Source organism: Malus domestica, chromosome 11 (assembly GCF_042453785.1).
Source record: "Malus domestica chromosome 11, GDT2T_hap1".
Lineage (NCBI taxonomy): Eukaryota > Viridiplantae > Streptophyta > Magnoliopsida > Rosales > Rosaceae > Malus > Malus domestica.
The window spans coordinates 17,761,694-17,774,451 of NC_091671.1; the positions used below are offsets into that span (position 1 = coordinate 17,761,694).

At 46.0% G+C, this 12,758-nt stretch overlaps 1 protein-coding gene across 1 annotated transcript; it reads right to left on the minus strand.

Moving 5' to 3' along the window:
* Positions 1-2,600: 2,600 nt before the first annotated feature.
* Positions 2,601-6,515, minus strand: LOC139189462 (uncharacterized). Its single transcript, XM_070808418.1, has 5 exons — positions 5,127-6,515; positions 4,351-5,032; positions 3,185-3,741; positions 2,788-3,037; positions 2,601-2,710 (listed from the first exon to the last, which is right to left on the minus strand). The coding sequence occupies exons 1-5, from the start codon at positions 6,513-6,515 to the stop codon at positions 2,601-2,603; spliced, it is 2,988 nt and encodes a 995-aa protein (XP_070664519.1).
* Positions 6,516-12,758: the final 6,243 nt, after the last annotated feature.

Below are 12,758 nucleotides of genomic sequence, written 5' to 3' on the forward strand. Positions count from 1 at the left end.
CTCATACTCGTCGACAACCTCATCCAGTATCCGAGATGGTGGTTCAAACCGGCCCCTCCTCGGCTAATCGTGGCAAGCGCACGGTCGAGGAACCGACCCCGGTGGCCGAACCTCTCGTTCTTTCTCAGGACCAGGAAGTCCCTGCCTCTGAAGCAGCTGCGCCAGTCGGCCCATCGGCAGCCGACCGTGGCAAACGGCTACTCGAGGAACCCGAGGCCACGGTGGAATCGCCGGTCCATCCTCAAGACCAAGGCTTCCACATTCCTCCACAGGAGGTTACCTCGGATTTTGTAAGTACCTCCAATTGTCTCCTCCTGATTGCTTTTCTGCTTTAGAATTCTAAACAAGGAAAATACTAAATGTCAGGTGCTTGTACATTCTTTTCACCGTCAATTCTATGCGCCGAATGGCGTTATCTATATTTCCTGGCCGCCTCAGTGGCCATCAAACGTAGATAACCTCCATCGGCCGCGTGAAGTGAGAAGCAATCTGAGACACTGGGCTCGGCCATTGAGTTCTTTAGGTTCAAGCAACGATCCTGGGGACATGGCCGAGGTCTCCTCTCGGCAGGTTAAAAAAACAACACCTTCTTGCTATTCTTGTCATGACTTCCTTTAATCTTAACCTTATCCATTCGTGCAGGCTTCATGGGAGGTTGAATTCAAAGCCCTCTTTTCCAGCACGACTGCAGAGTCCGGCCCTTCGGCCGCTCCGACTGAGGCTGCCGATCCAAGCGCCCTAACCCAGTTGCGAGAAATCTTGTCGCTCTCATCCTCGCAAGTACTTGAGCGCAACGGTCTTGATCTGCTCGGCGTGTGTCTGAACGACCTTGGAGCTGACGGTCGCCTGAGCGGAGATGCCATTGTTCGGGCATCGTCTGCCTTGGAGCGCGTTCGGGAGACATTCAGTATCTTCCAGACTGCTCTGAAGGCCGAACAAGACCTGCAAGCCGCCACGGCCGTTCAAGACACCCTCCGTCCGAAGATTGACGATCTACGGGCAAAAGGAGAAGCGTTAGCCGAGCTCGACCGTCAGATGGCCGAACTAGCGAAACGCCGGTCGGCCATTGCTTCTGAGTTTGCGAGGGACTTCGAGTCAGGTGGGAAGAATCGCCTAACTGAGTATGCGGCGGCCAAAAAACGAGTCGAGCGACTAAAATTGGACAAAAAGAATCGGTAAGCCGAAGTCATCATGGCCGACGTGCGGTGGTTGGAGTTGAAGGCTCTGCTCAGCACTCTTCTTCCCTCGTCTCCTTGAATGTATTCGACCCACTCATTTTTGTAATACCTATCAATCTTAATGGAATGATTTTTTTTCTACTGGTACAAGAAATTTTTTATTCGCGCATCTCCCATGTGACCGGATAGTATTTCTTCAAGAACTTCCCATTAATCGGTAATTTGTGAACTACTCCAGTCCGGTCTTTAAGATGATACGCCCCTTTGCCGTATACTTTATGCACAATGAACGGCCCTTCCCAATTCGGCGACCATTTGCCAAACCTAGGATCTTTTAATCCTATGGGCAACACCGTTTGCCACACCAATTCACCTTCGCCGAACGTTTTCTGTCGTACCTTCTGATTATAGGCTCGCTCGGCAATCTGTTTTTGTGCCACCAGTAAGTTATAAGCGTCAATTCATGCCTCTTCCAAATCTTCCAGCCCCTGTCTCATGGACTGATTATATTCGGCGCTAAACAAACTACTTTGTTCAATTAATCGCAACGAATTTATGCTCAACTCGACTGGTAGCACCGCATCGTGTCCGTAGGTTAATGCGTACGGGGTTGTTGCAGTCGCCGACCGGGGCGACGTTCGGTATGCCCATAATGCCTCGTTCAATTTCAAATGCCACATGCCAGGCCTTTCTTTTATTATTTTTTCGAGGATGCCGATCAACACTTTATTACTTGCCTCGGCCTGCCCATTCGCCTGTGGATAATACGGTGTGGACTGTTCCAGCCGAATTTTCAAATTGGCCGTGTATTCTTTAAACCTTTTGGCTGTGAAGATTGTTCCATTGTCAGTTATGATCGTTTCTGGAACACCGAATCGGGTCACAATGTGTTCCTCCACGAAATCGCAAACTTCTTTAGATGTTAACTCGGCATATGATTTTGCTTCGACCCACTTAGTGAAGTAATCAGTTGCGACTATTATCCATGCATGCTTAGCAGCTCCGGAAGTCGGCATGATTTTGCCGATTACATCCATGGCCCATCCTCTAAACGGCCACGGCTTAATGATCGAATGTAGTGATTCGGTCGGGACCCTTTGTATAGGCCCATGGATTTGGCACTGCACGCATCCTCGTGCAAACTCGATACAATCTTTCAGTATTCTCGGCCAAAAATAGCCATGTCGTCGGAGTAGCCATCGCATTTTTCGTCCCGACTGGTGAGCCCCGCATACCCCTTCATGAACCTCTGCAATCGCCCGAGCACTCTCTTGGGGGCCGAGGCATAGCAATAACAAACCATCTTCGCCCTTTCGGTACAACTCGTTCTGGTACGTGACATAGTTCGTGGCGTGAACCCGTGTCCTGCGACTATGTTTTCCGTTAGGATTGTCAAGGTACTGCATAATGGGCTTTCTCCAATCATCTGGTACTGCCTCGACCGTGCAAATTTCTATAGAGTCCTGCCGATCTAACAACGACGGCAGGGACATGACCCTGGTGCGTATCACATTGTCTCGACGGAGGATTTGCTGATCAACCAAGGCCGGGTATAATTGTCGTAATATTGGTATCTCCCGGCCTAGCTTGCCCCCTAGGAGTTGTGCACCGGAGGCGATTTGAGCCAACTCGTCTGCGTCGGTATTATGAACCCGGGAAACATACTCGAATGTAATACCGTCAAAAGACTCGGCCAAATAACTGGCGACCATGTGGTACGACGCTAGAGTACAACTCATGCAGCGAAAAGACCCATTAATTTGGTTAATCACTAGTTCAGAATCCCCGAGGACGAGGACACGAGTGGCATGTAGGTCAAGAAGGAGGCCCAGACCAATGACCAGCGCCTCGTATTCGGCCTGATTATTGGTGCAGTCGAAATCCAATTTGAGCGAAACATACCAACGATCGTTGTGAGGAGATTGAATGACGATGCCTGCGCCGGCCGAGGACGAAGTACTAGAACCATCGAAATACATCGTCCAATAGTTGTCGCGGGTCACCACCATGCCGATTTCGACGTTAGCACTCCCGAAACCGTAAGGCGAAGGGTGCTGGGCAAGGAAATCGGCCAACACCTGTCCTTTCACAGCTTTTTGCGGCATATATTGCAAACTGAACTCGGACAACACCATCGTCCATTTCCCAATTCGGCCCTTCACAATTGGCCGGGTAAGCATGTACCGGAGAACGTCAGTCTGGGTAATAACTTGTGTGACCGTCGGGAGCATGTAATGCTGAAGCTTGGATGCAGCGAAGAACACGGCGAGACAAAGCTTCTCAACGGCGGAATAATTGATTTCCGGATGACTCAGATTACGGCTGAGGTAGAAGATAACATGTTCCCGTCCGGCATCGTTGTCTTGCGCAAGGAGGCAACCGATGGACTCTTCGGCCGCCGAAATGTATAGCTTGAGAGGCTTGCCGCGTTGAGGAGGGACCAGGACAGGTGGGTTTGTAAGAGAAACCTTGATCTGCGTAAACGCCGCCTGATGCTCCTCATTCCATACGAACTTATCTGAGTCCTTGAGTTTCAAAAGTGTGGAAAATGCTTTCATTTTACCTGCCGAATTAGCAATAAATCGGCGTAAAAATTTGATCTGGCCGAGTAAGGACTGTAATTGTTTCTTCGTTGTTGGGGGTGGGGCAGTGATGATTGCGCGTGCCTTATTCTCATCGACTTCAATCCCACGATGATGTACGAGGAAACCAAGAAAATTCCCGGCCGATACACCGAAGGCACACTTGGCAGGATTCATCTTGAGGTTGTGCTGACGCATGCGGAGGAACGCCTGTCGGAGATCGTCCAGATGTGTCTGTCGGCGTTTAGATTTGACGACAACATCGTCGATATAAACTTCGACGATGGTACCAATCAAATCATGGAAGATGGTGTTCATCGCCCGTTGGTACGTGGCGCCGGCATTCTTGAGGCCAAATGGCATGACAACCCATTCGTAAGTGCCGAGTGCCCCCGGGCAACGGAAAGCAGTTTTGTGCACATCGGCTTCGGCAATAAATATCTGGTTGTACCCGGCATGTCCATCCATAAAGGATAAGATCGCATGATTCGCCGCGGCATCGATTAACAGATCTGAAATCGGCATTGTATATTCATCTTTGGGCGTTGCCAGATTCAGATTTCGAAAATCGGTGCAGATGCGCAGTGCACCACTTTTCTTTAATACAGGAACAATATTTGCCAACCATTCGACATATCGAGCTGTCCGGATGAATCCGGCTTTCAAGAGCCGAACTAGTTCGTCCTTGACACTGAGTTGTACTTCGGTCGAGAATCGACGAGGTGGCTGACGGAAAGGCTTGAATCCGGGCTTAATGCGTAATTCATGCTCGACCAGAGCACGATCTAAGCCGGGCATTTCATGATAACTCCAAGCAAAACAATCTTTGAATTCCGTAAGCAAGGCCCGCAACTCGTCCTTCATTTGCTGAGGAAGTAAAGCGCTAACAAACACAGGCCGTGGGTCACCGGCCGTCCCAACATTAATTTCTTCTAGGGGGTCCTTAACTTGGGGCCGATAATCCTCGAGCTCGGCCGGGGCAGCTTGGACTTGATCAAAAGATAGGGCAGGACCAGGATCCTCTTCGGCAAGGAATTCGACGAGGTTCACGCCTGAATTCGGTTGCCGAGATATAGTATACCAATGGGCCAGCAGTCGTTCCATCGTAGATGAAACCGCGGCCCTACGTTTGTCCTGGTCTGTGTCAGACATCAGACTCGGGGAGGAAATTGGCCAATCCGAGTCTCGCCGAATCCTGGTGGACAGTCTCGGCGCCAACCTCGATAGCTTTCTGAACCGAAATCCGAGTCGGTCGTCCGTCTTCATTGAAGCCTTGCAATGTAATATAGCCGACGTGGTCATCATAATACCGGGCTTGGATCATGTTAGCTTCGAAGGGTTGGCTATCGGCCGGATGAACAGTGACCGATTTGCCGTCCCAAAAGACAAGCACTTGATACAACGAAGAAGGAATACAGCTGGTTTGATGGATCCAATCTCGGTCGAGCAGTTCATTATATTCGGTTTTGGAATCAACCACGAAAAAGGCGGTCATGTGGGTGCGACCAGCGATATTGACGGTTAACGGAAGTACCCCTTTGGTTTGGGATTTGTCGCCGACGAAACTACTCATTGTGATTCCTGACGGAATAAGCTCGTCGTTCGAACGACGTAAGGCCTTCATGATGTTCAAAGGCATGATATTGACAGTAGCCCCACAGTCGACAAAAACTTTAGAAACTGGATACCCCTCAATGTGGGCCGTCACATACAATGGCTTTAAATGGTGAAGCTTGGCCGACGATGAACGAGGGAACAATTCGACCAAGGCAGCCTTTAAACCATCATCTTTTGTCGCTGACTCTCCTTCAGCAACCGATACAAAATCAATATGGCCGGGTTCTTCGGCAACCACATCTCCATTGAGGAAATTTGGTTGAGCCGTGCGTGATTGAAAATCGGCAGGTAACACATGGACCATACTGATTTCCATATTCTCTATGACTGATGGGCCCATTGGGTCGATACCCTCCTTGCTCGGTTGGTCGGCAACGAACGATTCCGTTGCTGTCAAAGTTGGACAACAAGACTCCTCTGTTTCCTCTGTGATGGCTTCATGCGGCGGTGCTGCATCAGCGAGTCGTTGGTCCTGTGCTACCGCTTCAGGCAGGGTCGAAATTGACAATGCTCTTGGGGCCAAAGCCTGAACCTGCTCTTGATAGTGGAGCCGGGCATCCCTGATGTCGAGATAAGCATCTAGACGTGCGACACGTGCAACTTCATCGGCCGTACGGCCGAAGAGAGAAACAGCCGAAAATACCTCGAAGTGATATCGTAAATACTGAAGGTCCTCCATCGAGAAAGGGAGGTCAGCTGCACCGATATCGGTGCACGGGTCAACTTCAAATCCAAGGACACGAGCTTCTCGGATATGCTGGAACCTTGCTTTCAGTCCTGGATCTGAGGTCTTTTGGATGACTCGCTCGGCATCCGGACAAGTCAGGACCAGATCAATAGTGTCCTGGCATGCCTTCGGCAAACCATACAGATCGTTGGCCGAATGCTTCTTATGAAATTCTCGCATATATTCCAAGGCCTCCCCAAGAAATGGTGGATGCAAATTCCGTCGAATTTTGATCAAAGGTTCTTGTATAGCTGGCGGTGCGAACTTGCTTTCGGCCTCTTGTCGGAAAAACTCGAGTCGTGCCTTCATCTCCCCTGGCCGAAGAAGAAGTTTGATCCGTTTATCAGCCTCCTCGAACGTAGTTTCAACATCTCGGTCGACCAACCGTTTCCCTTGAACCAACTCTGTCATGATAGAGGGACTTGGTCGCTCATCATCGGGAGCAATTGTGTCCTTCGGCCGCATTTAGGGCCTGAAGTTTCATGGGTTGCCCGTCGGCGGGCCATGCAATCTATCCTTTGGTGCCTACGTTTCTGGGATTTGGACAATGCCGTGTAAACTCCCCTCGAAGAATGATATGTATACCACCGTTGATCTTTAGGTTCAGGAGGTTTGAAGGTTTTCTGGCTCCGCGATGATTCTGTACTGCTAGAATTTCGTTTGTAGTAATCATCGTCATAGAACGAATCATCAAAATCGAGGCGCCTCCGAACCGGGGGTATCTCTTCCATCCGTACTTTAGGACCAAGCCTGTCAAAAACCCCTTGATGTTGGCCTACCTTGGCAACAGTCCGCCGGGTTGCGGCCACGGGTCGTTCCGTCCCAGGTGAAGGGGGCTTCTCCTCTGACTCACTCTCTACCTTTGTTCTACATTTCTTGCATAAAACCGCCGTCCCGCTGTCTTCATCGGTGGTATAATCCATCATAGGTTTGACAACAGCGGGTCCTGTTAAAGCCGTAGGTGGTGCGTTTGAACGGAAATCGGCCATGAAGCGTGGCCGAGAACTCTGAGTCCGAAAACGTTGCGTCGTAACGACTTCGGCCTTCCCTTTCCCTTTGTCCTTAGGGAGGCACGCATCGACCATATTCACGGTTGCCGTGGGGAACGGATCAGCGTCAATACCCATCTTCTTCTCGGGAAATTTCAGTTTACCATTATCAATCCAGCTTTGGACGTTGTCGCGAAATACGACACAATTGTTTGTCGTATGTTTGCTCGAATTGTGATATTTGCAATACACTTTTCCCTTAAGCTCTTCGGCTTTAGGAATGTTGTGACCAGGCCGAAGCTTGATAATTCTTGCGGACAACAGTTGGTCAAAAATTGCGTCAGCCTTGGTAATATCAAAAGTGTAAACCTTCGACGGTTTCAATGCTCATTCGGTGGCCGAGCGACTTTTGACTTCGCTAGAATCAACCTGAGTCAACGCCTTGCAAACGTATGGCTTATCTATCACTATCTCGGCCGCATCCACACTAACGCATTCATCCTCGGTGGACGCATAGTTGACAGTAGGATTCTTGTAAAGCGTCCCCCGAGATGGCGTTTTCGAAACCTTCTCCTCGCGGAGCAAATAGTCATACTGTTCGACATGTTGGGCTAATTCGTACATGTCCCGAAAGTTTGCCCCCAAGAATTTCTTTTTATATTCGACGTCTAACCCGTTCAAAGCAAGCCTGACGAATTCTACTTCGGGTAAAGGTACTCGGCACCAATTCCTGGCTGACTTGAACCTAGTAAGATAATCCATTGGTGATTCATCAGATGCCTGAGCCATCCTTGCTAACGAAGAAACTGACATCTCCATCCCTGGCCGATAAAACTGCTCATGGAATTTCTCGACCAACTCTTCCCAGTTCTGGACGGAATTGGGAGGTAAATTAATGTACCAAGCGAATGCCTAGCCGGTCAATGAGAAGTTGAACAGCCGTAACTTATGAAAGTCACTATTAACATCTCCGCATTGCGCGGTAAAACGAGCCACGTGTTCTAACGAAGATAAGGACGATTCACCGGCAAAGAGGCTAAAATCTGGAATCTTGAAGCCTTTAGGGTATCCAAACGTTTCCACGTAAGCCGGGTACGGATGGATAAACTTAGGAAACTTCGGCCCCTTTTTCATGGCCGAGTCAATCATCCGCTGGACTTCGGTCATATCAATAGGTGCTGCTTGACTCCTCTGGTTGGTTCCGTCTGACCCGCTGTTCGACCCTCCACCTTTTTCCAATTCAATTGGTTTGGGGCGAGCAGGAATAGGTTCGGCCGGTACAATTGGTAACGAATTGTTTCCCGGAGGGCAATGCTGGAGAAGATCGGAAGGCCTGCTGCCACCGACTTTACTAAACAACATTTCGAGCAACCTGTTCTGTCGCTCAGCAGAACTGACTATCGCATCATGCAATTTGTCGATGCCCCGACTAAATGTCTGCTCGACTGACCGAGACTGCTCGTCTAGTCGCTTTCGGAGAAACGATCTCGTTGGTGGGTCAGATCCTTCACCACCATCCTCGTCGCAATCTTCTATTATCCCTTTATTGAGAACGCACGTGTTTCTGTTAGGGATCTCTAAACCACGGGGTTGACCGCCGAGATTAACTTCTCTCTCTCGGCGAGTCGCGCTCGTGGACTCAGGTGTCGCAGCGCTAAGGAGGTTCTGCGCCTGTGGCACACTCTGTCCTATGCTCTGACTCGGCAAATCGGCTGTCGACTTTCCCATAGCTGTTTTCTTTTTTACCGATCGTGTTTCAATTGGCATGAACTTCGTAGTTTAGCACTGGGTCCCACTAGGCGTGCCAAAATGTTGACCCTAGAAACTACAAAAACCTACGTGGCGCGCAGGCCGAGTATTTTCTAAGCTAACTACGTCCTTCGGTGATTGCGGGGCGTGCCAACTCGTCTGCCGAGCTCGGCCGAGCTCGGCCGAGGAGTAAATTTGATGATGTTGCGTCGAGCGCGCCGCTGACTTCTGTGTCTTGCGATTGCGGCCGAGGAAGGAACAATTCTCGGCCTCTTGGGTTCTAGAGCCTGAAGACAAGGCTGCTAATTTGCGAAGTTCAATCTCAAATTCGGCTGTCAATGTGCCGAATACAGTAACCTGGTAACACCTCACTTCGCCGAGAAGGCTGATGAGATGACCTCGACCAATAGGGATTCGAAAATCCTTCTCGACCGAGACTTGGATAGGTAACCAGTCGTCCTCGCCGCAGTGCTGTTGATGCCAACGGAAGATACTGCGAGACCGACTGACTCTATGGTGACAGAGCTATCTATGCCGACTTAAGATATCACCGGTTGCTTCCACAGTGTTGTTGATGCCAACGGAAGATGTGTCAGCGAAGAAAGGAAAAAGAAAAATCACAAGTTGTGAGAGTTTGCGCAGGGCAATTTTGTATTGATTTTGTAGGCCCTTTCCTGATGCACAGCGTCCCCTATTTATAGTACTGAACCTTGAGTCCGAGTTTACCTTCTACTCGGACTAGGTTTCCCTCTCCGGATCACCTCGACCAGTCCTACACCTATTAGGACTATGAACCTAGTCCTTAGCTAAGCTGGATTAATTTCCTGGATATCCGATCCCGTCGAGACTCCCCATTGCACGAGGATTCGTCATAACCGCCCTAGGTTTGGACTCCCACGGGTTGACCGATCCATGGTCCTTTTGCCGCCCGGCCTCCTGGGCCGAGAGTGATCCTACCCTCGGCTCAAACTATTATTTTGGGCCCAAACAAACCCTTAAGACGTGATGTTCATCCTAAGTGAAATTACAATTATTAACCACAAGAAGCCAGCGCCAATTTTAGGGAACCTTTTGACCAAAATTGCATCAAATTACTTTTCTAAATATCCTAATGGTGGTCAATCATCAAGACAATTAGATAGTTTAAACCAATGATTAATAATTCAAAACTTGCATGTATAATATCATAAGAAAATTGAAAAAAAACTACATATTCTTGCTAAGACTCGTGACCTCGTCCTAGCAAAAGAAATTAGCTACTAACAATCATAAAACAAAATATTATTAAAAACATGGATAGAAAATACCTTGAAAATAAACTTGAATATTCCAAAGTAGTGCGTTTGTTCCCCCCTTCTCCTCTCTAACCGTAATGGCTAAATATCTTTATTTATACTACTACAAAATAAAACCCTAAAAAATCTTAGAATAAAATTAGGAAACAGAATAAAATAATAAAACAAAAAATAAAAAGGTTTCCTATTTGAACTAAAATTCGGACTTCTCAGAAAATCAAACTTTTGACTAAGCAAATCAATTCCGATTTGGCCCCAAAAGGTTTCTTTTGAAAGCTTAAGTCGTCCCCTACAAATCCTCAGAGGGAATCTTTCTCAAAATATGTCATCTTGACCTCCAAAATACCCAAAATGTCCAAAAATGTCAATCTGGGAAAGCTGCGCGCTGAGCCTTTATTTCATTGCCACGGTCAAACAACTTGGTAGAAAAATTTGGAATTTTGATACAATCATCTTGAAAGCCTCATGAACATTCTCCAATTAAAATCACTAAAATTCATCCGTTTGGTCACTTTTTGCTCCAGAGGAAGTCAAATATCCTACATTGAAAATATATAACAAAGAATCAAAATTCTACCAAAATAACCAATAAACTATAACTAAGAATTAATAGGGTAAAATATATGGTATAATATGGACTCATCAAAACCCATACCATGGTGCAAGGACATCACTTCTCTCCACCACTGCGGTACATGGCCACTTGCGTTACATGCTGAGGTTAGGGTTTAGTGTTGAATTTTGGAGACTTTTGGCTCCTCGCTAATAGAAGAGGAAGTCTTGTCTATCACGTGGATATGTCTATATTCCTTACAGGTTTAGTGTTGAATTTTGGAGACTTTTGGCTCCTCGCTAATAGAAGAGGAAGTCTTGACTATCACGTGGATATGTCTATATTCCTTACGGCTGTGAGCATTTCAATACAATGTTAGAGGGGATGCGGAAAATGAGCATCACAAAGGCCTCTAAGAGGGGTTTGCAAATTTTTACTTTGAATGAGTCATTTACAAAATTTCTCATATATTCTTTTGCAATGATTTTGAAAGACATTTCTAATCCTCGTGAAGGACATTTCTTATCCTCTCTATTTAACATTTTATAGTTCATTCTTTAATAACTTACCCTGAATTTCTTTGGATTTGAATTAAAAATCTTACGTTTAATATGATCATGAAAGACATTTCTAATCCTCATGAAGGACATTTCTTATCCTTTCTATCTAACATTTTATAGTTCATTCTTTAATAACTTATCATGAATCTCTTTGGACTTGAATTAAAAAATTTACGTTTAAAATTGTCACGAGCATGGTAAATAATATGTATAGTTATATCTCAGTTGTATATGACGTAGAGACTTTCCCCAACTATTAATTAGTGGTTTTGGTTTATTATGAAAGATGACTGACAGGTACGTTCATCTTTCAAGGTTACATTAAACCTAAAAAAAATGGTATGGTTTGAAACTTTGAAGGTCCAACACTGTTATCCGACAGTTATCACCTACCTTCCCCCTACTTTCAAACTGTTCACACAGTCAAGCTAATCAGGCCCGCCATGGGAATAAGATTAGGGTTTCTCTCTCCATTGTATAAGTTTGTCGTCATCTCGATACCATTTCCTCATCAATTATGCATGATGTAAACAGTACTTGGCAATAATTTGCTAAAGCCATCAACCTTTTTTGACCTAATTTGCTTTATATCATTCGTAAGTAAGATGCTATTATTTCATATCTCTGCTACATAATTTTGTGAATACACTTTATGAATCAGTCTGTGTTCTGATAAGATGCAAATCGACCTTGGCCAGCCCTGATTGCAAAGGTATACTATCTTCTATTGAAAGAGAACATGTCACAATCATACACACTGACTTCCTAAGAACTATATAGAACCATAGCTAATTAATAACAAACATTTAACTGTATCAGGTTAGGGTTTTTTCACAATTGGAACAGTTAGGTTGGAGTTTGTTCACAATTAGAATGGTTAAGCCAGATTGGGTTAGAGGAACCTGCTCTGATATCATATAAAGATTTTAAAGTCAGACTAGCAGCCCACTACTAAAAACACCAATATTGTCCCAATTTTACCACCCAAATTAACTAGTCAACAAGTGTTGAGTTTTATCATAAAAATTCTAGGTGTTGTTTGTTGTGGAACCATTCATTTATAATTAGTAGTATTTGAGGGAATGCTAGCAACCTTCTTGGCTTTCCTTCTCATTCTGCTATGTAGAATGATAACCCGAACGGCTGAACCATCTATTAAATAGGTCACTCTTTAAAGATATCTCTACAAAAAATTAGCTAAATCCAAAATCCTTTAGTCATGTAACAATTATACAATAAATAGACAAACAATATTTTTTACTTAAACACTAAAATTTTGTGAACGTTAATTTAATAGTTAAATGATTGTTGATTTGGATGATATCTTTTTTGCAGAGTTGATTTTTAAAAGGTGATCTAGAATTTAGACGGTTCATATCATGAAGCAACATTGTCAAATAAGGAAAGTTGAGAAGGTAAAACAAGAAAGTTCAAGCGAGAAGATTGCTATATTTATATGTAGTTTGAAGAAAATTCAATTTTGATCAAAACCAAAAGAACCTTGACCT

Coding starts and splice junctions, on each gene's coding strand:
- LOC139189462 (XM_070808418.1), bottom strand. CDS start 6,515: ATGACAGAGTTGGTTCAAGGGAAACGGTTGGTCGACCGAGATGTTGAA. Junction 5,033..5,126: donor TCTTTTGGGACGGCAAATCG/GTCACTGTTCAT, acceptor TTACATTGCAAG/GCTTCAATGAAGACGGACGA. Junction 3,742..4,350: donor TCCTGTATTAAAGAAAAGTG/GTGCACTGCGCA, acceptor CTAATTCGGCAG/GTAAAATGAAAGCATTTTCC.